Source organism: Chamaea fasciata, unplaced genomic scaffold (assembly GCF_029207755.1).
Source record: "Chamaea fasciata isolate MVZ Bird 193981 ecotype frontalis unplaced genomic scaffold, bChaFas1.0.hap1 SCAF_6, whole genome shotgun sequence".
Taxonomy (NCBI): domain Eukaryota; kingdom Metazoa; phylum Chordata; class Aves; order Passeriformes; family Sylviidae; genus Chamaea; species Chamaea fasciata.
Window position 1 is genome coordinate 50,843,051 of NW_027094091.1, and position 25,822 is coordinate 50,868,872.

The 25,822-nt window shown below is 41.2% G+C and overlaps 1 protein-coding gene across 3 annotated transcripts in view; it reads left to right on the forward strand.

The window, feature by feature from the left end:
- UNC5C (unc-5 netrin receptor C) overlaps nt 1-25,822 on the forward strand; it is a 248,475-nt gene that overhangs the window by 201,567 nt on the left and 21,086 nt on the right. For 2 of the 3 annotated variants that reach the window (XM_066186344.1, XM_066186345.1), the window contains exons 6-11: nt 151-318; nt 1,523-1,687; nt 14,942-14,998; nt 16,439-16,630; nt 17,874-18,218; nt 21,160-21,247. In XM_066186344.1, coding sequence (XP_066042441.1) covers nt 151-318; nt 1,523-1,687; nt 14,942-14,998; nt 16,439-16,630; nt 17,874-18,218; nt 21,160-21,247 — 1,015 coding nt within the window. The remainder of the gene's footprint in view (nt 1-150; nt 319-1,522; nt 1,688-14,941; nt 14,999-16,438; nt 16,631-17,873; nt 18,219-21,159; nt 21,248-25,822) is intronic. The other variant, XM_066186346.1, reaches the window with a different exon arrangement.

Consider the following 25,822-nt stretch of genomic DNA (forward strand, 5'->3'; position numbering starts at 1 on the left):
AGTTGGAGACGTGGTTTTATCCCTGTTCGGTGTTGTTTCTCGTGCCGTCTCTTGTGGCCAGTGTTCGAGGCCACACAGAGCCAGAGGCACCTTGGGGCAGCCCAGGCCGGGCTGTTTGTGTGACCAGGCTCTTTTTCTCTCATTCTGCAGTGAACGGAGGCTGGTCCACCTGGACAGAGTGGTCGGTGTGTAACAGCCGCTGCGGGAGAGGCTTCCAGAAGCGCACAAGGACCTGCACCAACCCTGCCCCGCTCAACGGCGGCGCCTTCTGCGAGGGCCAGAGTGTCCAGAAAATAGCTTGCACCACTCTGTGTCCAGGTTCAGTATGAGCAGCACACAGAACTACTCTGTCATCAGTCATTTCAGGAGAACATTATTAGCTGCAAAAGCTTCTTTAATAAATTATTAATAAATCTGACATTTCAGGGAATTAATATTCAATTGTAGTGCATAAGTAGATGAAATAGTGAGCACATCATATCAAGCAGCACGGGTTCCAGCCCTCCTTTCTCACACTGCTTGCACTGTGGTCTCAGGTCTTATAATTCAGGGGATTTGGGGAACATTCAGAGCTTTAAAATGTAGGAGATAAAGGTTGAAAGCTCTGGAAAAGAATTGGGATGTGAATGTAGAAAGCAACTGTGGTGTAAATATGTTTGCAATGTCTGTTCAGTCCAGCTGTCTCAGCAAGTAAAGCATCTGGGCTGTGGATATTAAATTTGAGGCAGATGTTTACTTGACATATACAATTGTCAAATACAAAGGCATCTTTTATTGGAAAGAGATGTGGATCCATTGTTTTGGAAGTTATTTAAATGTAAACTTCTGAAAAGTGCGAAATTGTTTCAGTACGTGCAATGTAGTTGGTGACTTCTCTGTGATAAAATTCTGCCATCTGTCCCACTGTCCAGTGCTCTCCTACTATGGACCCACTCAAATCGATGTCAGTAAGGCTATCTTCAGCATGTGAAGTTTGGTAATCCAGCTCTGTCACTGAAACAGTTTTATATATTGTTCTTCGGCTGTTCATTTTAGTGCTTTTGAAAATAATTTGCAGGATTTTGAAAGGTGCTAAACACATTCCTGGTTCTGTTCATCTGAAATAAATTGATGCCTCTAGAGATTTCTTTTAATAGAGAATATTTAACATTAAGTATCTTCTTACTGAAAAAGAATTTCTGAACAAGTCTAACCTCTGTGTTAAAAAATGCCACCCCCGCCCTGCCACAAAATTAAAACCCAGATTCCTGACCTGTTGCTCGTGCACTTTGAGCACAGATAAACTGCTTAGAAGTTTATAGAAAGGGGAGGAAAGACCAGAAATGGGGCCAGGGCAGAGAGAAAGGAGATGTGGGTGTGAATGTGCATTTGCAGGACAGAAGTAGAAGAGCAGGCTGATGATCATTTTACCTTGCCAGGAACGGCTGGGAGTTGCAGACCGGCTTGTGCTGACATGTGCATTGCTCTGTCTTGGTCTCACTTCTGTGTGCCCCTAACAAGTTGTGTCCCCTCCTTGTCTCAGTGGATGGCAAGTGGACCTCCTGGAGCAAGTGGTCCACCTGTGGCACGGAGTGCACCCACTGGCGCCGGAGAGAGTGCACGGCCCCAGCTCCCAAGAATGGCGGGAAGGACTGCGAGGGGCTGGTGCTGCAGTCCAAGAACTGCACGGATGGGCTCTGCATGCAGGGTAAGTGCTGTCTGGGTTCTGGGATGTATGTGGCAAACCCTGAAATAACTACAGATCAGCATCAATGACCTAAATTCACAGAACCGTTTGTAGGAGAAATGAGTTAGGGACTGGTTCTCAACCAGTCTGGATGCTCCACTCCTCCTGCCTGAGGAATATAAAACAGTGAAGAATTAGAAAGAGTCATAACAGAGCCTTCTACTGCCTGCCCTCCCCACGAAACAGCCCTCCTCTGTATATTGGCTCAGCATCTGCCCAGAGAACCTTGGCAGTGGCTCTTACAGCACTGCAAAAGGAAAAATACAGCATTTAGAGCAAAGCCAGCATTCTCAGGAGTTAACTTGGTCAAGCAGATTAGCTTCTGGCTTCTTACTGTCAGGAATAGTGAGTGCATGTGTTTCTATTTATAATAGTTATGCTCATTTTTGAATTTCGGGTGACCTGTGGTAGAAAGAGGTGCACTGCATCAATGCAGAGCTGATGCAAACTTACTATCTGGTCACCAGCATGCTGCAGTCTCATGGGGATCAGCTCTAGCACTGAAGTCTATTCCACCTGTGCCTATTCATGCAGTGGTCCCGCCTTTCTGACTAATAGAGAAGCAAAGAAAAGCAGGTTTTAAGTGTAATTCTGGTATACACTGATGAACAATTACTCAGCTCTAAACTCCATCCCTTCTCAAAAATGAGGTCTTCTCTGGTCTGCTGGTGCATCAAAGCTCCCTTTCATGTTTCATTAGTACCATAACCTGAGCAAGAATCCTTGCATACAGCTCTTTCCTATTCCTTCATCCCATCTCACTGCAGTAGTTCTCTGTCAAGGCTCAGCTCTCTGTTGTCCAAAGAGTTGTGGCTGTACCGCTCCAGTACCTCTGTGTCCAGATCATAAACTGCTTTGAGTTCTATCATAAAAAGGAGTAAAGAATTCTTATTCTCTGAGGCAGGTTACTTTTGACTGAAATATTCATGATGACAGAAAATGACATTACCAGCTAAATAAATTGGTCTGGTCATTGAGTAAGTGCTATATAGGATAGCTACTATGTTGATAGTGATGTCTGACCTACCCTATGGCACAGCATGAGCATTTACTTTGAGGTTTCCCAGTTTTACAAATATCTTCCTTGAAATAGCTCACACAAGCATTTCCGTCATGTTAAAAGCTATTAGTCAATGTCAGTGGTCTATAAAGCTGTAATCCCTCAAAACACTTGTTTTTATGGTGAAATTGAAAAAGTAACATTCAGAACTCCTCTCTTTCATTTCTAAGGATAGGGAAAAAATTCAGCTCTATCTTCCTATGTTACACCTTAGTGACTTTTACTGTAGGGAAGCTAATGCACTTCTAGTTCCAGCAGTGTTAATAAGTCATTATGGCAAATTAAGAGGAAAAGATGCATTTCCCCAAGCAGAAGAGCTCTTCACTATCAGATTATATTTGGACAGGTGTATGTCATCTTTGTGTATGTGCATAAAGAGAGCCATTTAAGCAGAAATCTTGTGGGAAAGTAGATATAATAGTACAGCAGAATAAAAAGCCTTGTAGGGATCTCATTTTTCTGTTGATGGTATGTTGCATTTTATTTGTGAAAGTGGATGCCGAGTATAAAGCAGAGGTCTTCAGCAGGAGAGAGGGTGAAACTGTAGTGAATCCTATTCTGCTTCATATATATGTATATAAAAAATGGTAATGAAAAATATGCAGTCACATAATGACCTGCTTAGCTCCAGGGGCCGTGATAATCCTTCAGTGTTGGAATTTAACGGCAGTGTTTTAATGGTGTCTTTATACTCATAGGGTTTCATATACCTGTAAAACTTCCAATCCTGCTCCCTGATCCATCACTGCTGAGAAGATTGATTTGCTGTACTTCATGGCAGTGTACCTGCTGCTCTCTCTCTCTCTCTCTCCTTCCCTTTCTTTTTCTTTATTTATCTTTCTCAGTTTATGCAAAATCAATCCAGCAACTTACATTTTTGCCCACGTGGATTTAGATTCACAGAAAATCTGCCTGCTGAGCCAGGAAGACACACTGCACTCCTTTCATTCCAAAAACAACATGCCTCTTGCCGCATTATTTGAGGCTTTAGGGTCTGGCCTGGAACTGACAATTCTCCTAGCCTGGGCACATGTAGATTCACAACAATCTTTTCCAGTGGCTTCATGCCACTGGGTCTGGCATGGCATAGGTGGCATGCAGGAAGCGTCAGCCACCTTTTCTCTGTGGCCACAAGCCTCTGGGAGATCTGTTGGCCAGCTTCTTACCTGCACCATAGTCAAATCCTGTTCCTAGGTGCCCTGGTGCTTCCTCCTTACTGTCAGTCTTTAGTGAGAGCTTGAAGGTTGCCACCGTGGTGTAGTTGAGGTCAAGGAATTAGTGGGTAGACACTCTTCCCAGGAGTCAGTAGCCTGTTGCTCTGACAAAAACTCACTTGTAAATATATATCTCTATATAGCTGTGTGTAAAAGATATCCTGGAAAATGCTGGATTGAATAAGTCTAATTTACAAGCCCTTTCTCTTTCAGTCTATTATTCACTTCAGTAGCATCAGCTGGATAAATCAATAAGCTTTTTCATCAGGCTGCCCCTGCTCCAGCAAAGAGCACAAGTCTGCACCACTATTGACTTCTGTGGGGATAAAAACAGTGGAGCTTTCTCCATCCCTTGTAATTACAGTATTTTACACCCAAAGCTGTAGTTTGTGCTTACCACTAACTGTGGCATTTTTCATGCAACTCTGCTGTTGCATTTATTCAGACTAATCATCTTGCTGGTACACACATACTCTCCCGTATCCAGTAGTTAGTGTTTTTCCGTTAACATGAAGGGATGAACAGTCATTAAACTAGAGAGCCCACAGAGAGCCAGCAGGCTGGATTCAAGAGGAAAAACAGATGTAGTGAAAATTTAGGGCAGTCATTGCTATTTTAAGTTTTCAAGTACACAATATTGTCTAGCAGTTCCCATTATAACAATTTCATAATTCCCATAATAGCATTAATACAGTCTTCTGGAACAAAATCTGCTGTAGGTGTAAGCAGAATTGGCTGGTTACCACCCACACTAGTTGCATTATTGCCTCCATAGTTGCATTATTTCCCATTTAATGTATGAGTACTGTGGTAAATACTTCAGTGCAAGGAACAACACTTTTAAAGGCACGCACTGCATCTCACAGGGGATTGCTCTGAACTGAAACACTGCAATTAGCCCTTCACTCGTATCACCTAATGACTTTGGTGGGTGTTTTGTGCGGGGAATTAGAAAGTGAAGCACTCTCCTACTGCCTCAAACTTCAGTACAAGTAGTTCCCTTCACTAGGTCACAAACATTTTTAAGGCAATGTACCAGGGGAAGTAGTTTGCTGGACTCTGTCTGGAATGAGTGCAATATCTCTTGTGTGGTACAAATTAAATGTTTCTGCATTACATTAAGTGTAACATTCTGCTGATAGTCAAGAAGAGGTGGACAACCAATGAGGAGAGTTAGCTGTGCTGCATGGTTATGTTGAAGGCTTATAACCTGAGTTGTGACATGCAGCTGTCATGCTCACAGCATGTCACATATATCCTTTCTGTTGAGGATCTGAAGTGACAGTGTTCAGATCTATATAATCCCTGTCCAGAATGAATAAGTACAGCAAGTCCATAGGCATGAGGTTAGTGCCTGCTGGTCTTTTAAGCTTTCCTGAAATCATGCCTGGGATGTGCAGGGTTGGCACTAGCTCAGTCAAAGTGAGACAACCAGTGCTCCTTTTTGCTTTAGTCGACCACTGTGGCTTTTCATAAAAGGCTGGCTAAGTTGTGCTTTAATTTTTTCTTCAAAACACAAAGCTGACTGTCTTACAACAACAAGCAAGATAATATAGAAGCATATGCTGTTGCTTGAGAACTATGGGTTAGATAGTTACACAAATGTTGCTCTGTGAAGTAAAATTGCTTACTTTATACAGCCTCACAATATGGAATAAAAATCTATCATTGAATAGGAACAAAAAGAAAATTTCCACCTGTGAATCATTGCCAAGGGTCATCAGATCCAGTATGGACTTTCCCTTTGTTTCTTGAGCATGAAAAGACTGAGATGTGCTACTGTCATTAAAAAAAATGGAAGAAAAGATTCAAAATATTTTCACCTGTTGCTACAGACAGTACTCTGGACTAACTCTCAGGTCATTCTGGTCTTCTCCCTGCATGCAGCTTACCTACTTGGAAATGCAAATAGCAGATGCACCACTGGAGGAAAAGACACACTAGTGTGGTGAAGATGTTATTTCCAGACTAGTAATGCCTTAGAAAAAGCTGCCTTCTAGTCAAGAGAGGATTGATGTGACATGGTGACAACAAATCTGTATTTGCTGAGTGCTCTGAAATCCTCATCTGAAAAGCAGTTTGAAGTTCTTAAGGTTCCCTCTTGCAATGATAGTGCCTAAGCAAGTGAAAAAGATGCAGTTTATCCTGCTTGGGCATGAAATGCCAAAATACTGCCCTTTTTCAGTCTTGTCTCTGTTTATACACAGGTCCTGAGTAGAAAGCAATGTTATCCTGATATTAGCATGTCTTTCTTCCCAAAACATACACATTCTGCACACGTCCTGCTTGGTTAATGTAACATGTCAGAAACTCTGATGGAATAAGTATTTGTTTCCCTTTTTGGCTTGATTTGAAAGCAGGCATTCAGAGAAGAATTACAGGGCCGAGCAGCATGATGAGGACCACAGCTCCACCAGAGCAGATGAGTGTGCAAAGAGCAGGGGAATGTTTTCCAGACTCCAGAAAGTAAGCAGAACTCTCTCAAGGGAGACTGCAACAGAAGCCCATGTGTGCAGAGGAATTAAATAAAACCTTTTATTTAAGAGCATGTGGGTCAAGAGAAAACTTCTAATACAGTCTGCCAGCTTAATGATACATAGCCACCTGGCCTATTTTGGCCTAGCAGGGGGAGCTCATTCATTTGAAGAAGGTATCTCATCTGTTCCTAGAGGAAATTTTCCATAATACTGTTTTTTGATATGAGTAAAGGGATGTGTTATTCCATTTTCTACCCAGCTACTATGCAATGGTGTGGCAGCCAAGAGAGTTTATGCACACAGTTATGACTCATCTCTATTTTATTGTAGTGACATGAAAAATCCGCAGCTGAGAAGCATCCACACTCTGATGGGCCCAGAGAGCTCTTGCCTAGAAAACCAACTGCTTGAAGCAGATAAAAGTGTTGTGAAAAAGTAGAAGTGCAGAGCCACAGGCAGAACCCAGGGCACTGAAATCACTGTGTCTTAACCTCAGTCAGTTCAGAAAGAGCCACCTCCACATTATTTTTAAAGAAAGCAAGTGCTCTAAGATCTCTAGGCTATTTTTAAAAATCTGCACTAATTAAAAAAAAAATATTATAGCCATGCAGAGAGGAGAAAAAAAAGACAACCTTGTCCATCTATACTTTTCATTCTTCTTTATTCTCTTAGGTTTTCTTTTATTCTTCCCTATTCCTCTACACATTAAAAAACTCAAAAAGTTACTCAGATAGATGAAAGAAGAATTCAAATCTTAAGAAGTCTAACTGATATATCAGTTTAATTGTAGAAGAAAACCACCCCATACAGAGACAATAATGTACATTTATAATATCCTTGTCATACACGAAGGCAGATATATTTCATGATTTTTGCTTTCCTGTCAGGGTGTCAGGCAGGGCAAAGTTACATGAGCACGTGAAGGCTCATCAAGGAGTAAGTGAAACAGTCAGAAGTAAAACTCAGTGCTCTCTGTTTCTAAATCGGGACTAACAAAATTATTTGCAGCATGCTTAGATGAAAACTCATGTTGCGGAAGGAACTTTCTAGAACTTGGGAAACAAACATTCAGCTGATCAGCTGATTCTGTAGTTGCTGGGATTTTTGAGGTTATAAACTGGGGAATACGAGTTACTTTATGTGTGAGCATACAAACCTGCCAAATATTGTAATACGTGCTCCATGTGGATAACGTATGCTTTCTGTGACCCTTTTTGTCCAGCATTCTTAACAGTTTTGATCCCTTCTCCTAGATCCTCTTCTAATTGTCCCTTCCTTCATCTAGCTGTCTGCAACATATCCTCTCTCCAGTGGTGCCCCTTGTCCTCATTTCAGCACTCTGGTCCCACTACAGCAAAGTGAGCCCCAGGAAGTCTGTCTAGCATTCAGTCATTGCAAGAGTGGAATTTGCAAATACACATCTATCAAATTGCAGCGCAAGGCATATGTTTACTTTTGCTGTCAAACATGCATAACAAACCCAGTTCTGAGGTCCTACTAAGGACATAAGATTTAACCAAAAGGTCAAAGTCCTTAACTGCAGAAGACTGCATAATGCCAAACCTGGATGTTCTAATCCACATCAAATTTTAAGTTATCCTTCTCTTCCATCTTTCCGTTTTCCCATATAGATGTCATGCATGTTTAAACTCAGGCAAGACCTTTCTATCAATGTTAACAAAATGTCAGGATCTAATTTAAAATGAAAACATAATTGCAGTCTTAATTATAGAATATCATGAATTCCTGTTCAAGGAGAGAACAAGAGAGTGTCCCCGTTTAACTCACCCACTCAGGAAAGATCTGAGATAATACCTAAGTAAATAATCAGTCACAAAACCTCAAGCTCCCTGTTTATTAGCCCACCCTGAATATGCCAATAATTAGTCCTTCAGAAGGAAAATAAATTACTGTGCATTATCTCTGGGATGCCTGATATCGTATCTGACCTTCAGCATCATTACTACAGACATGAAGGTCTTTCTTTAGAATAGAAAATGTGGGAAGAAGCTGGGCACGTTCTGTCTGAAAGATTTTTGCTGTGCCAGGGACTCTGTTGCTGGTTTGGGTTTTGGGGTTTTTTTTTTTAAATTTTTAACCACCATAAGTAAGGTATAACATATCATGTCTTCTTGGTTTTGTGATACATTTCCTGCCAAATAGCAAGGGAGAGAAACAATTAAAAGCAAATAGACTTCAAATTTTATTGTTAATACTTTTCCAATCTCATTAGCAACATGTTAAGTGAACAGGAAGCTTTGACACTAAACAGTCAGAATATGGGGTTTACTCTAAGATTACTCTGGTACCATTAACTCTGCCCCTTGTAGAAAAGAAAATACTGGAAACGTGCAGCCTCTGGACAGTGGAACTTGCACAAAGCAATTTTAACCTCCTGAATGTCAAATTAAATCTCCAAAATTCTTTCTTGTAAGCTGGGAATGTGTGACTGTTTGGCCATCATAGATGGAAACCTAGATGGACTTAGATGGAAGCCAAAAGCATTGCAATGTATCTGAATTAATATTTTGAAAGCCCTTGAAAGTCTTTTCTGAAAGCTTTGAGCCTTTGCACACTGTACTGATCATCTAGAATTTCCTTTAAAAATAGTGAAGAAACTCAAGCAATCTGGTGATAGCTGTAGGAATGATGGTGAATGAGGTAAGGTAGAAGGAAACAGGACTTGTAATGCAAGGTCACAGCCACAGCGCTGCAAATACTGCAGGGACATATAACTTTTTTCTTCTTTGTCTCAAAACCCTCTCTGTATAATGGAATTCAGACTATTGATGAATGTCTCTTCCCATGTATGGAAAAAAAACTGAAATTGGGCTTACATGGTATTGAGAATGGCATTTTACAGGGAAAAGGAAATAGACTGAATTTCCAGAACTTGAAATTTGGAAACAGCTATATTTACTTGGGGGGAGTTGAGGATTTTTTTACTCATTGAGATCCATTGAACTAGAAATTAAACAAGAAGAAAAGTTACTGGGGTTCTTAAACCAATTTTATTCAAACTTCCCAGGATAATTTCTGAGACTGAGACTCATCATAGAAAACTCCAGCAAAACTCAAAGATTTTAAAATAAATTCTGAGCTACTGGAGCTAGCCCAATGAGGAGGGTTATACGACTTAATGCTGAAAGAAGACCTCATCTTGAGAGTTAAGAGCAGAAGCAATTTGGTGCATATTGTTTGGGTATGGTATGAAAAATAATTACCAGCTTGCTGGCTTTGAGTTATCAGATACTGGAATTCATCTGATGTGTATATATCACAGAAAAAAAAAAAAAAAAAGGTTTACTGAGTTGTTTCAGTAAACTCATGTCACATTTTATATACCACACACCTACTTTAAATCATCCAAGAACTGCTTCCTTCAAATGTTAAGCGTCTGCATGTAAGAATCAGTCTCTGTTTATCTGTTTCCTGAGAAAGGAAGGCAGCAGTTGAATGCATGGCGTCTTGTTTTCTCAGAGGTGATTTGAGGTCATTGGTTTTGGAGTCAAAAGGGGGAGAAGTGCTGTTACACTATGTTAAGCTCAACCTGTTGAGTTCTTTGCAACAGGATGTCCTTGAGGCACACCATGTGGCTAGGCTTTCAGAAAGACCATGGAGTTACTTGACCTCAGCTCTTTTTGAAACTGCTACAGAGTGAGTAAAGAGAGTTCATAGATTAGAAGCAAGTGGTGCCAGATTAAAGTATGATTCATTGTAGAAACTAGCAGTTATGGTGTGCTTTATGCAATCTTCACTTTATTAAATGGAAGTGCAGGTCTCCAGTCTCACTGATCGCGATACAGTCTCAAATTACATATCATTAACTGTGACCTCAGCAGCTAATGCTATAAATCCATTTCTTTGCAGGGTAATTGTAAATATTTTCGTAAATGTGACCCAAGCTGTATAAGCCCTAGTAAGTAAGTGGCCAGAAAGATCATCTTCAGCTACTTCACCTGTCTGACCTATATAGTTGCGGGAAAGAGAGAAAATAGGCAGGAAAAACACAAATTGAAAACTAGGTATTTTTTTCTCTCTTATGTAGATATTTTAATTTCTGCAAGCAGCAGAGTAAAATAGTTTCATGATTTTTATTCCATATTCACTCTAAAATTGATATTCATTAATACAAATTCAGCATGACTAGAAAACTAGCAAAACCAATTATGGACCTAAAAAGGGGGAGGGGGGGTGAGGGCAGTTACAAAGTTCTCTCTGCATGAAGCTGTGACCTAGAGTTATGTAACACAGGGATAAAAATTCTCTTTAAAATATTCCAGTTCACAGGCCAAGGCAGTATATTCCCATTGCTTTCTAGGTAAAATCAAGCACAGGATTTCAGAATGCCCATGGTCATGATCTTGAGTTCCCAGGCTGAGCATCGTGTGTGTGTATAAAAGCCCATGAATGTGCTGAGGAGTAGATTCTTTCCCAGTGGAAGAAGAATAAATTAGGACAGTCATTTTGGTGACTCTTTGGTGACAGTCACATGCAGATATGCTGAGGACCCTTCAGTGACACAGAGCAGCCTCGCTGTCTCCGGGGGCCTCTGGCACAAATGTGTTCCCAGAAGGTCAGAACAAGGTATGTGGGACCACAATGCTCAGCCTAGACTTCCAGTGTTTGGGGATCATCTGCCTTCACAAACTGCACCAAACTAATTAAATGAGCTTCACAGTCTATTCAGTTAAATGGTCACAGCTTCCCAAATCAGTGCCAAGTGTGACTGATGCTTAAATTGAGTTAAAGTAAATTGATAAAAAGTCTACTGTAGTCTTTTCTATATGTCAGCATTGGATTGGTTAATTTTTCAAGTACAATCTGACATATTCACCCTTCTTCACTTTTCTCAGTGCATTGCATCATTATAAAGGTGATTAAATTGCTTTTCTCATGCTTTCTAGAAACAAAATAGGCAATGTCTACTTAAAACACCTTTTAAATAATACATCTGCATTTGTACAAAGGATTTGTGCCAGTGTAATTAATTTAGTTTAAAAAAAACCCCACCTTTGACACTTGATAGAAACATTTCTATAGGGATAAAAAACATATTTACAAATCTAAATTGGACTATAAAGTTGAATACATGGAGAAACATTTGCTTAACTAAAGGCTTTTTACTGAATGCCTTTACCATGCAATTACAGTGGTTCAATTTCTGTGCATTAACCTGAGCCTCCCACTGATTTTCCAGGTTTGACATAGGGTGAGGTACTTTTACAATAAGGGAAAAAAATACCCCTTCTGGTAAGCCTTTGAGAACCTCAAACAGCAGGCACTATGCAAGCATAAAGTATGATTATTGCTACTTTACTCATTCAACAGTAAGTTACACAACAAAATAGCAGAAGCACTCTTGAAAATATGTATTTCCCAACAAACTGTAGGAAGAAGCTTAAATACCTTTTCTCAGAGTAGCTCACCGTGAAACCAGCTGTTCTGAGTCAGCAGCCTTCCTAGAGTCAGACCCTCCAGCACCTTTCTAAATTCACACTCATTAAAAATGTTCATCACCCTGGTAGTAGTCCTTTAGGTATTTGCCAAGCAGTGCTGTTCATACAAGTAGGAAGAAAAAAAAAAACAAAAAAAACCAACAAAACCCCAAGAAAAAAAAAAAAAAACGCACAAAAGATCTTTCTTCACTGCAATTACTTTGAAGAGAGGAGGGAAGGCATTCTTCATTATTTCAGTTACTAATCCCATCAGGTTTTTGTCATTATCTGATGAAAATGTCCTTTTTTCATTGTTTGAAGGCATGGTCAGTGGGACTAGTGTGACAGTCCTATAGCTTCCTATAGAAAACCCCATTCTCTTGTGCTGGGGTTGTGGCAGTAAGCCTGCCTCCTGCCCATCACCAGTGCATGGCTGCAGGCCTTCTCCTTGCCTCTGCCATGCCTACTCCCCTTTGGAGGAGTGACCAAGGTGTGCTTAAAACTAATCTTGTTTTAAAACATCCTGCCCAAATGGGAGAAGCATCCTGTAATATCCTTGCCTCTTCCTCCTGTTTCAATAGATGTATCTTTGAATGGGTGCACAAAACATTTCTGTGGAGGAAATTGGCATCACTCTTATGTGGCTGCAGGAGTGCTGACCGTAGTTAGCAGTAAGAGAATCTGTGGAAATGTGTAAGCTGTGAATATGTGTTTGTGACTAACAGGGTCCGTGGAGAGGGTTCAGTGAGGTACGTGTCTTTTAGAGTATTTGAGGATCATGCTTGTTTACTTTGCTGAAAAAGCTTGAATCTGGGTTTCCATTTTCCTGTGAGGAAAGAATGCTTTCAGTAACATCACAGCTAATCCAGGTAGTGCCATCTTTTGTGCATGTCGTGTGGCAGTGGCTGGATCGCTTCAGACGTGGCAGGAGTGATGCACAGCCTTGAACACAAAACTGACCACCTCAGATGCTATTTGAGGAGAGAGGAATAGCCTCTTCAGCTCTGCACAAGTGAGCTCAAGCTCCATGGGTGATGCAGAGCCAGGGGATGTGGGCTGTTCCATTCCATCTCCCCTGAGAACCTGCTGGGGCACATGAAGTGCAAGGAGACATCCTCAGCTTTCCCAGTGGATTTGAGTACAAAGCAAAAAATCATTCAGAGATGCATCCAGCCTAAATTCCACTTTGTCCCTGGGCCTATAAGTTCCTTCTGCCTGCCTCTTGGTCTCTCCAGAGATATCTTGCCAAAGGAAATATTGGGCATAAGGCTATAGCTGAAATTTACATTTACCAAATTATGAGCCTCAGCACTCATCTGGGCAGTAATTGGGAGTAACAAGGGTACTGTAAATTCACGCCCAGACTTGCTGAGCACTCACTCAAGCCCTCAGAAGTTACTCACCAGACTTTTCATGGCCAATACCTCAAGTACACCAGTAGAAAGAGAAGGCAGTTATTAAAAAAAAATAAGTATGCATGTTGAGAGTACACATAGGTGAACTTGCCTCAAAGAGCCAGGGAAATGAATGTAAGAACATAATATTTCTTAAAACATTGGTTTGACTAGAATCCTTGCCGTGAAGTAAAGCTTTGAACAGAGATTACAGGCAGTATAGTTTGTGCCATGATGTCCCAGGAAAAAAAAACCATCATCAAAAATCAGCTGATTTTGCTCTGGTATTTCAGGTAAGATAGAATTTATGCAGTAGTTAATGTCTGTAAATTTTGCAAGGAGGTATGTCTTTGCCTGTGATTGAGATAGACTGTGTCTTCATTAACAAAAAATACAGACAAGCAGCAAGATGTGTGTAGAGCACAACAGATGCTGAGCACCAAAGCTCAGCGATTCTGGGAGCTGTGGGTTATTACTCTGGTGTGCCTGTAATGTGGTTCTCTGCATTAGGCACACACCACAAGGGCATTTTCCAGTTTTGTCTCTCCTGCAGGGAGTCCCCAGCTGTGTGAGCTTCTAGCAGTGTGATCAGAGGGGAGGGGGTGAAATTCCTGTCAGGAGAACTTAAGGGAAGGTGATGGAGGAGAGGTACCTTCTTTCTTATACTGACACTGATCCCATCCCAGACAGTGACTCCCCTGCTTAGCTGGGATTTGTCATTTACCTTTCGAGCAGGATGGATCTTGGAGCACTTCAATCATTTGCCACATGGGAGATGCTAAGTGAGTTCACAGGATTCATGTGTGAACTAAGCATCTCCAGTGTGCAGTTCTGTGGGGACTGCAGAAGGAAAAGACAAAGGAAATGATATCTCTTCTTTATCCATCCCAAAATAAAGCTGTAAATTGTGTTATGATTTTGTCGATATATGGTGCTTGCAAAGATTTCAAATAAATAATGTTCTAACCCCAGGGGCCTTATTGATTTTTTAATGATTTCAAAGAGAAACCACTCAGTTTACTGTTTGCTGACAAATCCTTTACTCCCTAAGGAATTCCTATTGAACGTGTATTAAGGACAGGATAAAATAATTCCAAGGAAATACAGAGAGAGGGCTTTGTGCATAGGTGGCTTCACAAATCAGTATTTAACCTCTGACCAGTGACAACAGGTCTCCTTCAGCTCTGTTATATCAACAGCAAGCTATTATAATTAAATATAAAATCTGTTTAGAGCCTCACCGAACATGTCCTGGGAATTAAAGCATATGGCAGGGATAAGGATAAAAAGACTTTCCATATGCTAATGACCCTAGATGTCTGAAATAAATTAGATCCATTACAGTTTATGCTCAATAAAAGAAAGACTTTAAGCACTCCAAAGTTAGTGACTCGAGACCGATTTTGGCTTAGAAATTCAATCTGCCTGCTTATTAATTCTTAGTAAGGCTCTGGAGGAGACAGGGGATGCAAAATCATAATTCTGTGCCGTATCAGAATTTTAAAGTGCCATCAGTTTCTTTTCCTTCTTTTCCTTTTTTTTTTTTAATTAAACTATTTTTCATGCTTCATTTTTTTTTGTTCTCCTCATTTGATTTTGTTCCCATTTTTGTTTAATTTCTTTCTTTTTAAGGTTTCATTTATCCTATTTCAACTGAACAGAGAACCCAGAATGAATATGGATTTTCTTGTAAGTTTAATGTTTGATTTTATGTTCCTGGATGCTAATTTGATGCTGTTTCTTGGGTCAGGTTTTACTGACAAGCTCAGTGTGACTAGGCAAAAAAGGGACCTATTCAGCAGCATGACATTCTGCTTGCTTGACAACAGGGACAGTGCTTTGCGGCAGACACAGGATTGTAAGGGCCCTTGTGCACAAGGGAAATGGGAGGAGATGCTGCCTCAGAGACAGAAACAGGAGAGAATGAGCCATCTTCTCATTAAAATTCCCTTAGCAACTGGACAGAATGTGGTGGAAGGGTAACTTGTCTTTGAGCCAGAACTCAACAGTTTTGCTTCCTGAACTGCTGGGTTAAAAATGGGATATTTCAAGTTGGGTAAATTAAAGGTCTGGTAGCCTAGAGCTGTCGGAGATTGATCAGTCCCTTTCTGCATCTGCCAGCTCTCACCTCTGCAGCTGAAGGGCAGCTTGGCCTAAATGGCTAAAACAGATAAAATAAAAGTGATTTCACATGTTTCAAACCAACAAAAATGGGGTACTAAAAGAGTCTGATTTGTTTTTGCACTTCCTTTTTTCATTAGGCTATTTCTAAAAATGGGATTCTTCACTATAGAAATACATCAATTTTTGAACACATATTCAGACCTGTTGGGAAAAAATGTCTATTGGATAATGATGCTAGAGATTAGCTTGGAGTTGGTGCTGAAGATATGGTATAAGCAGCTAGCAGAAATATCATAGCCATTTTCTCACAAGACAGCTCTAATAAATTTTGGTTCCTTTTGGTAAATTACCACATTTTTTCTTGTGCTTACTTCAGCTTTTATCTTAATATGTATGTGTTAAGTCCACTGATGAGAATTCCATGCTTGATTCTCTGCTTTACTAATTTACTAGTTTGTATTTTTGAAGGCAAACAGATGGAAGGGAGTAATGACAGGTTACATTTCAAAAAAACCCCAAACCAACCAAAGATATGTCCTGATATTCCAAGGACTCCATAGAAAATGAAAATTTGGGATTCTTTTACTTCTTTAAAGTAAAAATAAGGCTTCTGAAGTTTAAAAACCCATGTGGTTTTGGTATCAGATGAACTTCTAAATACCAGTATTATGACATTATGTCACTAAGACATACTATCTCATTTCATAGGGTAAATTTGGTTCATAAGACTAAGTCTATAACATGTTTTGCTTAGTAGTTCACAGCCTGAGTATTGAATGAACAAGTGGATAGGGGAAGAGTTAGAACACAAGTTAGAGAGAAATCAAGGATTGTTTTCCATCAAAAGGGCATAGACCTGCTATATGGTGTTGGAAATGGATTTTAAATTAGCCTATAAAAAAGGCAGTAAATATCTGCAGGAAACAAGAATAATGAGAATGTGTTTTCTTGAAAGTCCATGTAAGGAGGACATTTCTTGAAGGTTCCTGGCCTCTCTCCCTGCAGCTGCCCCTGACTCGGATGATGTTGCTCTGTACGTGGGGATCGTCATTGCCGTGATTGTGTGCCTGGCTATTTCTGTGGCCGTGGCCCTGTTTGTCTACCGCAAGAACCACCGGGACTTTGAGTCGGATATTATTGACTCCTCGGCACTAAATGGGGGATTTCAGCCTGTCAACATCAAGGCTGCAAGGCAAGGTTAGTTGGCATTTCACTCCATTTTGACCAGTTCAGGGAGATACTCTCAGGTTATGGTCTCTTGGGCAGCATGAATGATATCTCCGGATGCCTGTTGACACTTGACAAAGAGGAGAAAGATCACATTCATTTGTTTGGATTGTCAAGTGCTCAAAACCCGTGGTGGCATTTGTCAGCTGTGCTCAAGAGTATAAAGCAGGTGAATTTAACTTCTGAAGAGGGAGCATGAATGTGAGAGTGAAACTCAGACACTTTTATGGAAATACAGGTCCAGCTGAAGTTGAAATCAAAGGCAAAGCTCTGACAGAAACATGGAGGCAGGATGCATCACAGGAGTGGTACTACTGTAATTCTATCACATCTCCCTCCCATTTATTTCACTTACAGCTTTTTTTTTCCTATGCCCTGTCTCCACTGGTATAAATAGTAGTTTGAAAAGTGCTGTGCTTTTAATAGAAAATGTAGAAGTTGTGGTAGAACATCATTTGAAAATGAATATTTTTATCACTGGTGCATAACAGCTTGATCTTTTTCCTCACTTCATTGGCCAGGAAAACACACTCTAAAGATAGTGCAGCCTTTATCAAAACACTTATTTAGGTTGAAGAGTTCCTCTTGTTTTCCCAATATCTACACCAGAAGAATATCTACACTATAAAAGTTAAGCTGACAAGAGAATTGTCGCATGTAAGATTAGCAGAAGAGTTTTCTTTGCTGGAGAAACTTTTAAAACAAATCTTAGAAAAGTGTGATGCAGGTACTAGTGTCCCGCTGCAGGGAGTCATGGACATCATGACTTCATAGGCATGTTGTGTCTTTTATTTCAGGAATGCTGTCATTAGACCAGTTAAATAAATTGGTTAAGGATTGTAGCGTAGCATTTAGAGAGGGGTTCTTAGCTAAAACTCGATCTACTGAGCGATGAAAACATCTTACCCTAAAGCTGAGTGTGTCATATTTGAAATCTGAGTGCAGCCTGGAAAAATACTCCCAATGAAAACTCTTCAGAGTAGAAATGTGCTGTAATTTTGTACAGCAGTCGGATTCCAAAGCATCTGGGACAATATGAGCCCTGGGAGTTTCCTGGAGATATTCATGGAAATGGAGATGACTGTTCAGGGACTTTGCGTATCTGAACATTTGGAGTGAAAGACAAAATGCAAATAAAACCCAAATCATTGCTCAGAGTAAAGTCATCAGAACAGAGAAATAATACAGTTCTTCCTTTTCATCTCCACTGCAGACCTCCTGGCAGTGCCACCAGATCTCACTTCTGCTGCAGCCATGTACAGGGGTCCTGTGTACGCCTTGCATGATGTCTCTGATAAAATCCCAATGACCAACTCTCCAATCCTGGACCCGCTCCCCAACTTGAAGATCAAGGTTTATAACACCTCTGGTGCAGTCACTCCCCAGGATGACCTCTCTGACTTCTCCTCCAAGCTGTCCCCACAGATTACGCAGTCTCTGCTGGAGAATGAGACCCTGAACATGAAGAACCAGAGCCTTGCTCGGCAAACCGACCCATCATGCACCGCATTTGGGACCTTCAACTCCTTAGGAGGCCACCTCGTAATTCCCAATTCAGGTAAGTGCTAGCCATGCTGGCTTAAAGGGGTTATTGTTTTGTGGGTTTAAGTGGTGTTAGCTTGTTTTCATATGGGGAAGGAAACTCTATACATGGGACTCTCCTTTTTCTCTGATCAAAACAAATAAATGGGTTTTTTCCCCACGCCATTTGCATCTACCAAAGTACTTAGAATATTTTCTACCCCAAGTCCTGGCCACCTTTTAAAACACTACAAGCTTGAGGAAGACTTGGGCCCCTCACTTCAAGAGCACAGGTCTTAGGAGTAGCAGCTGAGGGAGCTGGGGTTGTGTAGCCTGGAAAAAGGAGGCTGAGAGGGGGGCCTTATCCCTCTCCACAACTGCCGGAAAGGAGGCTGCAACAAGTTGGGGGTTGGTCTCTTCTCCCAAGTAATACATAGGAATGTGATCTAGTGGTGAACACTGTGATCTGTTAATGATTGGATTCAGTGATATTAGAGGTCTCTTCCAACCTAAATGATTCTCAGATTCTAAATGGAATATTGCAGGGCTCTTAGCCACTTTCTGAGACATGCAAGGCCTCAGATCTCCCCTGTGTGAAGTGCAATTCAGCACCACCTTTTCTTTCATGCTGTTCTAGAAAAGGGACTTCAGTACAGTAAACCTCTATTTTGTCATCAGGGTAAAAGAGAACAAATTAATTGAAAAAAAAATCGGTTGCTCCATTTCCAATTCATTGCAGACTATGTGCAATTGAAGTAGGACAACAGAACACTATTTTTACCTGTATTTATTGTTAACTTGCTATACAACTAGGAAAGAGAGGGACTGAGAATTGAGGGCCAGTTGATGTAATGTAACATGCTGCTCAGTCTTTCTAATACAGCACAAAATCAGGTTTCCAGGCCCCTTTGGGGCCAGCAAGGCAATTTGAGAGCATCCAAGGAGCTCTTGGGCAGCTTTGGGAGTGCTCAGGTCTTTCAGACAGATTTTTTAGCAGAGCCATGCTGCTGCTTGGTTCCTGCAGGAAGTGTTGATGTTCTTTCTAAGGAAGTTCAGCACCCAGATGTTCCCGTGGGTTTAGCATGATACTGCAGAGCAGCATTAACATCTAAAGTGAGAATGAATCAAGTATGTAAAGCATTTGATGTGAGGAATATGTGGGCTATACAGTGGTCAGGAACACACCTGCCCAGTTTTACTGGAACTCTGAATTCAGGGAGGACCACAGCACATGTGAGACTGCAGCTCACAGCTTGCCCATTTTACAGCAGATGCCCTCACCAAGGGGATAGTGCCTACTCTTGTCCCCTGCACCTATGCTGGGTCATTTCTTTTTTGTTGATGTTATGGAGGAAGCAAAATGTCCAGGTGGACCAGGACCTGGGTGGTTTGGTCCTTCCAGGATGCAGACCCACCCTGCCCATGAAACAGCCAAAAGTGCTTGGACCCACAGCCCTGCTCTCTAAGCTCCTGTCCAATGGGAAGCAAAAAGATCTATTAAATTTAAGTGAAAACTGAACGACTTCAATAAATCTGGTGCTGACTAATGAGCAATGTTGAAAATTCGTGCTATAGAGTCTTGGATTTCACATTTTTCTACATAGCAGCTGAAAATAGATATTGATACTCAGTTTTCATATGCCACAGTGGTGCACATTATCAGCAAAGTCTATTAGTCACTGTTAATTCACATGTATTAATATCAATTTGTAAAGAAAAACATTTGATGCTGTAATCCCTTCAAAATGATTAAAGTAATGATTCTGTTGAATAAAATAATCTGTCTGCTGCTACCTTGTATGCCTCTGTGCTGCTTCTAGATCTATGTCCTCCTCAAGATATGATCAAAGCCCTTTCATTTGCAGTACACCTGCCCTGTTACAGCTGCAGACATGCACAGGTTAGGTTGTGACAGGCCTGTAAAGACACAAGTGCCAGAAGGCATTTGTGAAAAATGCTTTCCTAGCTACTCCTGTCCTTCAAAGATAAGTGTGGGACTGAGGCCCTGCACACCAACACATGAGAGGTGTCCAGTGTAACCAAACCCTGTGTGCTAAAGAAAAGAGGCAGAGCCATGCAAGGTGTCTACAAAGTGTCTCTAGTGTAAAAACATATATGTAAATAATCTTTCTCTAGGTTTGTTTTCAGCTATGTGGTAACAAATGTATGCAAATCCCTGCCACTGATTTCCAGGTTATCTTCATCTACAAAGAGAGCTGGCTGAGATGTGTCCAGGAGAATGAAATAGCTAGTTCATGGGTCGTGTTTGTTGTATAGAGACAAGGCATCTCTTAAATGAAAGTAATGTAAGAACAGGGTTTTTTCATCAAGTGTGCAGCAAACCATAACTGAAAAGGACAGCAAGCATATTTGCCCACACTTTTTTCAAGGTTGGACAGCTCAGTTTTGAGCCACTATACAGGACTAGGTACATTCAAAAACCATGCCCAGTTTTGTCTCCCTGGCAGTCTAGGCACTGAGTGCATGAAAAGACAGGATACCAGACACAAAAGCCATTTTTCAGGATACAACTAGTTCTTGTTGCTTCCTGGGACAGTGCTTCTCTGCTTTTCTTTCCTGATCTTAATTAAGTAAGAATTGCCTAGGGAGACATGTCCCATTACAGCTGTTGGAAATTTTAGTCAGAGTTGTTTGTTTTTCCATCATTTTACAAGGTAAGCAACAGTGTAACCATCTGTCTGCTCTTTAAATAAAATGAAAGGGAAGAAAATCCTCTTCTTCACTCCGGTTTTTCAGTGCACGGGAAAAAGAACAGGCAGCTGAACACTGAAGACACCCAGGTTTACAGTAAATGCTTTTTCTCCCATCTTGCTGAGGTCATTTACAGTCTGCTGGTGAGAGTGGCTGAAAATCTGGCATTGCAGGCTTCATCTTCTGCCTCTCCTGTCACTCCTCGTCACAGACCCACTCACCTCTTTTTTCTCCATCTTACCTTTTGTGTCTCTTCTGTTCTGCAGGAGTAAGTTTGCTGATCCCAGCGGGAGCCGTTCCACAAGGGAGAGTCTATGAGATGTATCTGACAGTTCACAGGAAGGAGAACATGAGGTAAAAAACTGCCTTTATTTCCTTGTGCATTAATGGAGAGGGAAAAATGTAGTAACTCAAGACCTGTGATATTAATGCTCATGCAAAGCCTACTGCATTGAAGCTATTTGCTGACTTGGAGGTAAACACAAGCAAAGCCAAGGATAAACTATGCCACAAAACCAGCTCAGACATTTGCTTTCCTTACCAAGTGTTGCACTCTGCAGCAAGCCCTCAGGCTGGGGGGGATGCTGAATTGTAGAGGAGCAAGGAAAATATGCCAGCATGAGTTTGTGCGGCAGAGAAGGTGTGAAGTAACCTCTTGATAAAGACCTGTGCTGCAAAGGAGAAGGGAGCAGAGGAGAAAAGTGATAAATCAGCTCAGTGGAGGTGAGAGACAGGTGCCTGACTTGGAAAATCTCCTCTCCTGTTAGAGTGAAGGTGAATTTTTATTCTACATTTCATGGGCTTGTCTAGTCCACGCAGAGGATGGAGCCAAAGCTTTTGGTGTCCTCTACCTCCTTGCTGCTTAGCCCCAGACACTGCATGCTGAGGACACCCAGAGCTGATGCTGGGATGACCACTGCTGTCTCCTGTACCTGAATGCGTGGCCAATTCATATTCTAGGTCTTAATGTGTACTGGCATGTAATCTGGCAGCCTTGAAATTTAAAAAATTGTATACAAAAAGGCCAAGATACCATTTGAAGCCATTTAGAAAACCCTAATGAAGAGAAAGGTGAGATCCTAGGCCGTAGAATGGACTTGTGCACAAAGGCAGAATGGCAAATGTGAAGCTGAGGCAGTCATTACACGGTGCTTTGCCTCTTTCTCCTCCTCATAGCTAGATATGTTTTTTGGCTCAGCCTCTTAATAGCTTTTATTATGTGCTAAGCCACAGCTGTTTATACACTGTGTGATATTGAACACTATTCTTTAGCTTGGTAGTCTTTCACCCAAGCTAAAATAATCTGCTTAAAGAAAAATTAAGTAATCCTTCCACCCACCCGTTTGCATACATTATTCATCAGCCGCTCTTTGAAAATGGCTAATTGCAGCTACAGAAAAAATGTCTCTGTTCATAGCTGGTATTGATTATATTCCTATTACTTTTGGCTGTGAAAGAGGTTTACAAACAATACTGAACAAAGACTCTTTCCTGAAGAAGGAAGAAAAAAATCGGATGGCATCCCCCATTATTCAGCTTGCTTCTAAATCTCCCTTTCCAAAACAACTAATTCTTTAAAAAATTATTTAATTCCTAGAAGATGCTGTGTGTGCAATTATTTTCTTTCCAGCCAGTTATGGAGGGAATCCCTGTTACTTTATTCATGCAGCTGTGGACAACTAATGTCGCATACTTGTTTAATTTATTTTCTTCAAGGATCATAAAGCCGCCTCTGCATGCTTTGTGATAGCTGTAACTCAGCAAGGCACACAGAGGATAGAAGGATAGGTTAACCTGTGTTGGGAAACGTGCTGCTTGCCAAAATGAGCAAGTATGCCAAAGGACACCTGCAGAACTAAACAGAATGGTGTGAATCCTCACTTACATGATTTAGAAGTGATTTCTTTCCCTGGGAGAGGAGAGCAGAGCAGTCTGCCTTGGGGCAGCAGGGCTCATTGTATTGTGGTGGCAGTCACTTTCTGGGTGCACAGAATCCAGCTGCTTATTTGATTTGTTGCAGTTTTTCAGAAAGCACATCAAGCTCTTCATGCTCTTGGAAAGCAGCTTCTAGGACATTTAAGATGTAGCTCACTGGGCGTCTGTGTCACTCAGAACTGAATATTCACCTGCCCCCTTTCCCCAGGTGCCAAGGAGCAGAAGGGGGTGGGTGACACCCAGCTGTGATGTTCTTCTGCTGCAGGACTGGGTACCAGACCCTTCACTTCTGTGGCAGAGCTACACCTATGTCACAGCTTCTTTTTCTGACTGCATGGGCCACAGATGTTGCTTCATATAATTGGAGTCATATGGGTACCACAAGTTGCTGTGTGGCGTAATTATTTTTTAAATCAGCTACTGCACTCTTGCAGCACTCTAGCAGAGAGAGATAGTCCCCAGTAAGAACTAACTGCAGACATTTGCTTTCATGGCCAGGCAGTAACTCCAGTGTGTTCAACAAATCCTGTGAGACCCTATATTTATTCTCATGAGCACTGTGCAAATGTGTATGTGTTGAAAAGCCCTGTTATGTGTTGGTGTTTTCTGGCAGGGGACACACAGGAAATTATAAAATGCATGTTATTATCAGAAATTAAGGCAGAGTCTTGTCCTTGATATTACAACTAGCACTGAGGCAAGAATGTGATCTCCACAGTGCTACCCTAGTAGAACCAGAGCAGCAACAGAGAGGGTCATCACCCCAGCTCACCTTTCTCAAGCTACTTAAGATTTAGCTCACACCTTGTTTATAGAACTGTGAAACTACTTCTGAATAGTCAAGCTGAAACAGAAAATGTTCTGTCAGACACCTGCAAATTCCCCCTTTCTTTTCCTTTCCTTTGTTTTCATAGTAAGTTTCCCCAGTTAGTCTCTGAAAGCTGTAGTACAGAAATTTGAGAGACTTCACAACCCAGTAATATCACTCTTTGTGCTGCCTCCCAGATTGGCTAGGAGAGCTTTCTGAGACAGTCTGTTGATTCCATTTCATATCCATCAAAGCATGTGAGAGCAGGAAGGTCACCCTAAAAGCATTATCCTTTAGCAGTGAACTGAGGTTCTGATAACTTGCAGTAAACACCACTTGGAGGCAGTTGTTTTCCTCCCTGTGTGTCAGTGTACTCACAGCACAGTGGGGTTTCTCTTTTACTGGACCAATACTCCAGGAGAGTGTTATCCTCTTTATTCCTGTCATTTGGGGCAGGATGGATGGCAGGCAGCTCCCATGCTCTGATCCCTGGCTGGTATGTTCACCTCATGAAAAGATCCATGTCCTTTATGAAGCAGCTACAGTGGGGAAAATTATATATGGGTGTGTGTTTGTACACATGCAAATGTACACATGTATACATATATATATGTATATATTACACATATGTGTAACTGAAAAAATGACAACCCTGTGAAAATATTTCACAGCTATCAGACAGGTTTCTGTCTCAAAGCTCAGTGTCTTTTTCAGTATTACAGAGCAGATGTTCTCTCCCTTAGTCTGGGGAAGTGTCACCAACTTTGAGATTTGCAAGGGGTCCCTTCTTGAGTAGTGGTTTCATCTGTAAAATCAGCACATTATGTTGGCCAGTACCTGGCAAGAGCCTGTTCCCATGAGCATCTGTGAGAGTCTGGATCTTACAAGTTAAGTCATTTATTTAATTCATTTGTAATTTAATCCTAAGGATTAAATAGCATGAGTATAAACCTCCAGCCTCCAGGATTTGTTTGACTGCCTCAGGTTAAAAAACAAATCTCGCTGTGAGCTAAATTAGCAGAGCTGTGTTTCCTTCAGAAACATCTGGCAGTGGTCAGTGCTAGATGGGGTCTGGGTCTTGATGGACCACTGGTTTTATCTTGTGTGGCAGGTCCCGTGTTCCTGTGTGAACCCCTGCTGAGCTCGCACAGCATTAGGTGGAGCTACTCTTGCATGCTCTAATCAGAGGCAGGAACTGCACAAAACAGACACAGCTCTGTGAAGGACACTCCTGTATAATCCATCACACAGGAGGTGTTCCAAATGAGAGTGGAGGTCGCTGTGCCCACAAAATTTGACAACCCTGAAGAACAGAGCAAGCAACACTCCTGAAAGTCTTGATGGAAGACACACGTAAATTTGCAAATTTCAAATTAGCTACCTTAAAAGAGAAAAGGGTCAGGTGAGCCTTGCCAGGATTTGTATCAATGGCTTCATAATGTATGCAGAGAGTTTAATATAAAGTCAAGCATCTGATCAATGATTCTGATCCAAGGAGCAATGTTGCTTTTTCACCAGTAAACCTTAAGCTTAGTGATGTGAAATAAAAGAAATTGAAGTCTTCCACATTTCATTTCTCCACCTTCCTTATCTCAGTTGCATAAACAAAATTACTTTGCAACTCCAGAAGACAATTTCTTGAAGTGCCAGTCACTGTAATTGAAAAATTCAACATGCAAAAGACCAGAGCATGAGCAAAAGGGGAGGGCAAACTTCTCAGAGTATTTTTCTTCTGAAGATAGACTGTCAGAAGAACCAGAGTCTGCTGAGAATATTAAGTTTGAAACTTAAGAAAGAACACATACTAAAAAATAAAGCCCCAGCAATGAAAGGAGAAATAAAATATCTTCCTTCTAACTTTTGTCTAAGCTGTGTAGAAGGATTGTCCTCTGTTGCTATGTGATAACCATTCCTCTCTCCCTGCTCCATCCTGTGCTTCCTGAGCGCCTGGAGCGCCGTAGCAGGAAGCCCAATGTAGTCCCACTGAGGAACAAAGATTTATCTAGTTGTGCTCGCATCTGCTGTCTGACAGCTACCTTAATGAATATGGTCTGGCTTATTACAGGGAGATGGTTTTGAATGAGTAATCCCATTAAAAACCCAAATTTGATTGTGAAGGGACCAGATATGGTGAATAAAAGTTTGTTTGCTTTCAAATATAAGTTGACTGTTCTTGATAATCTCTT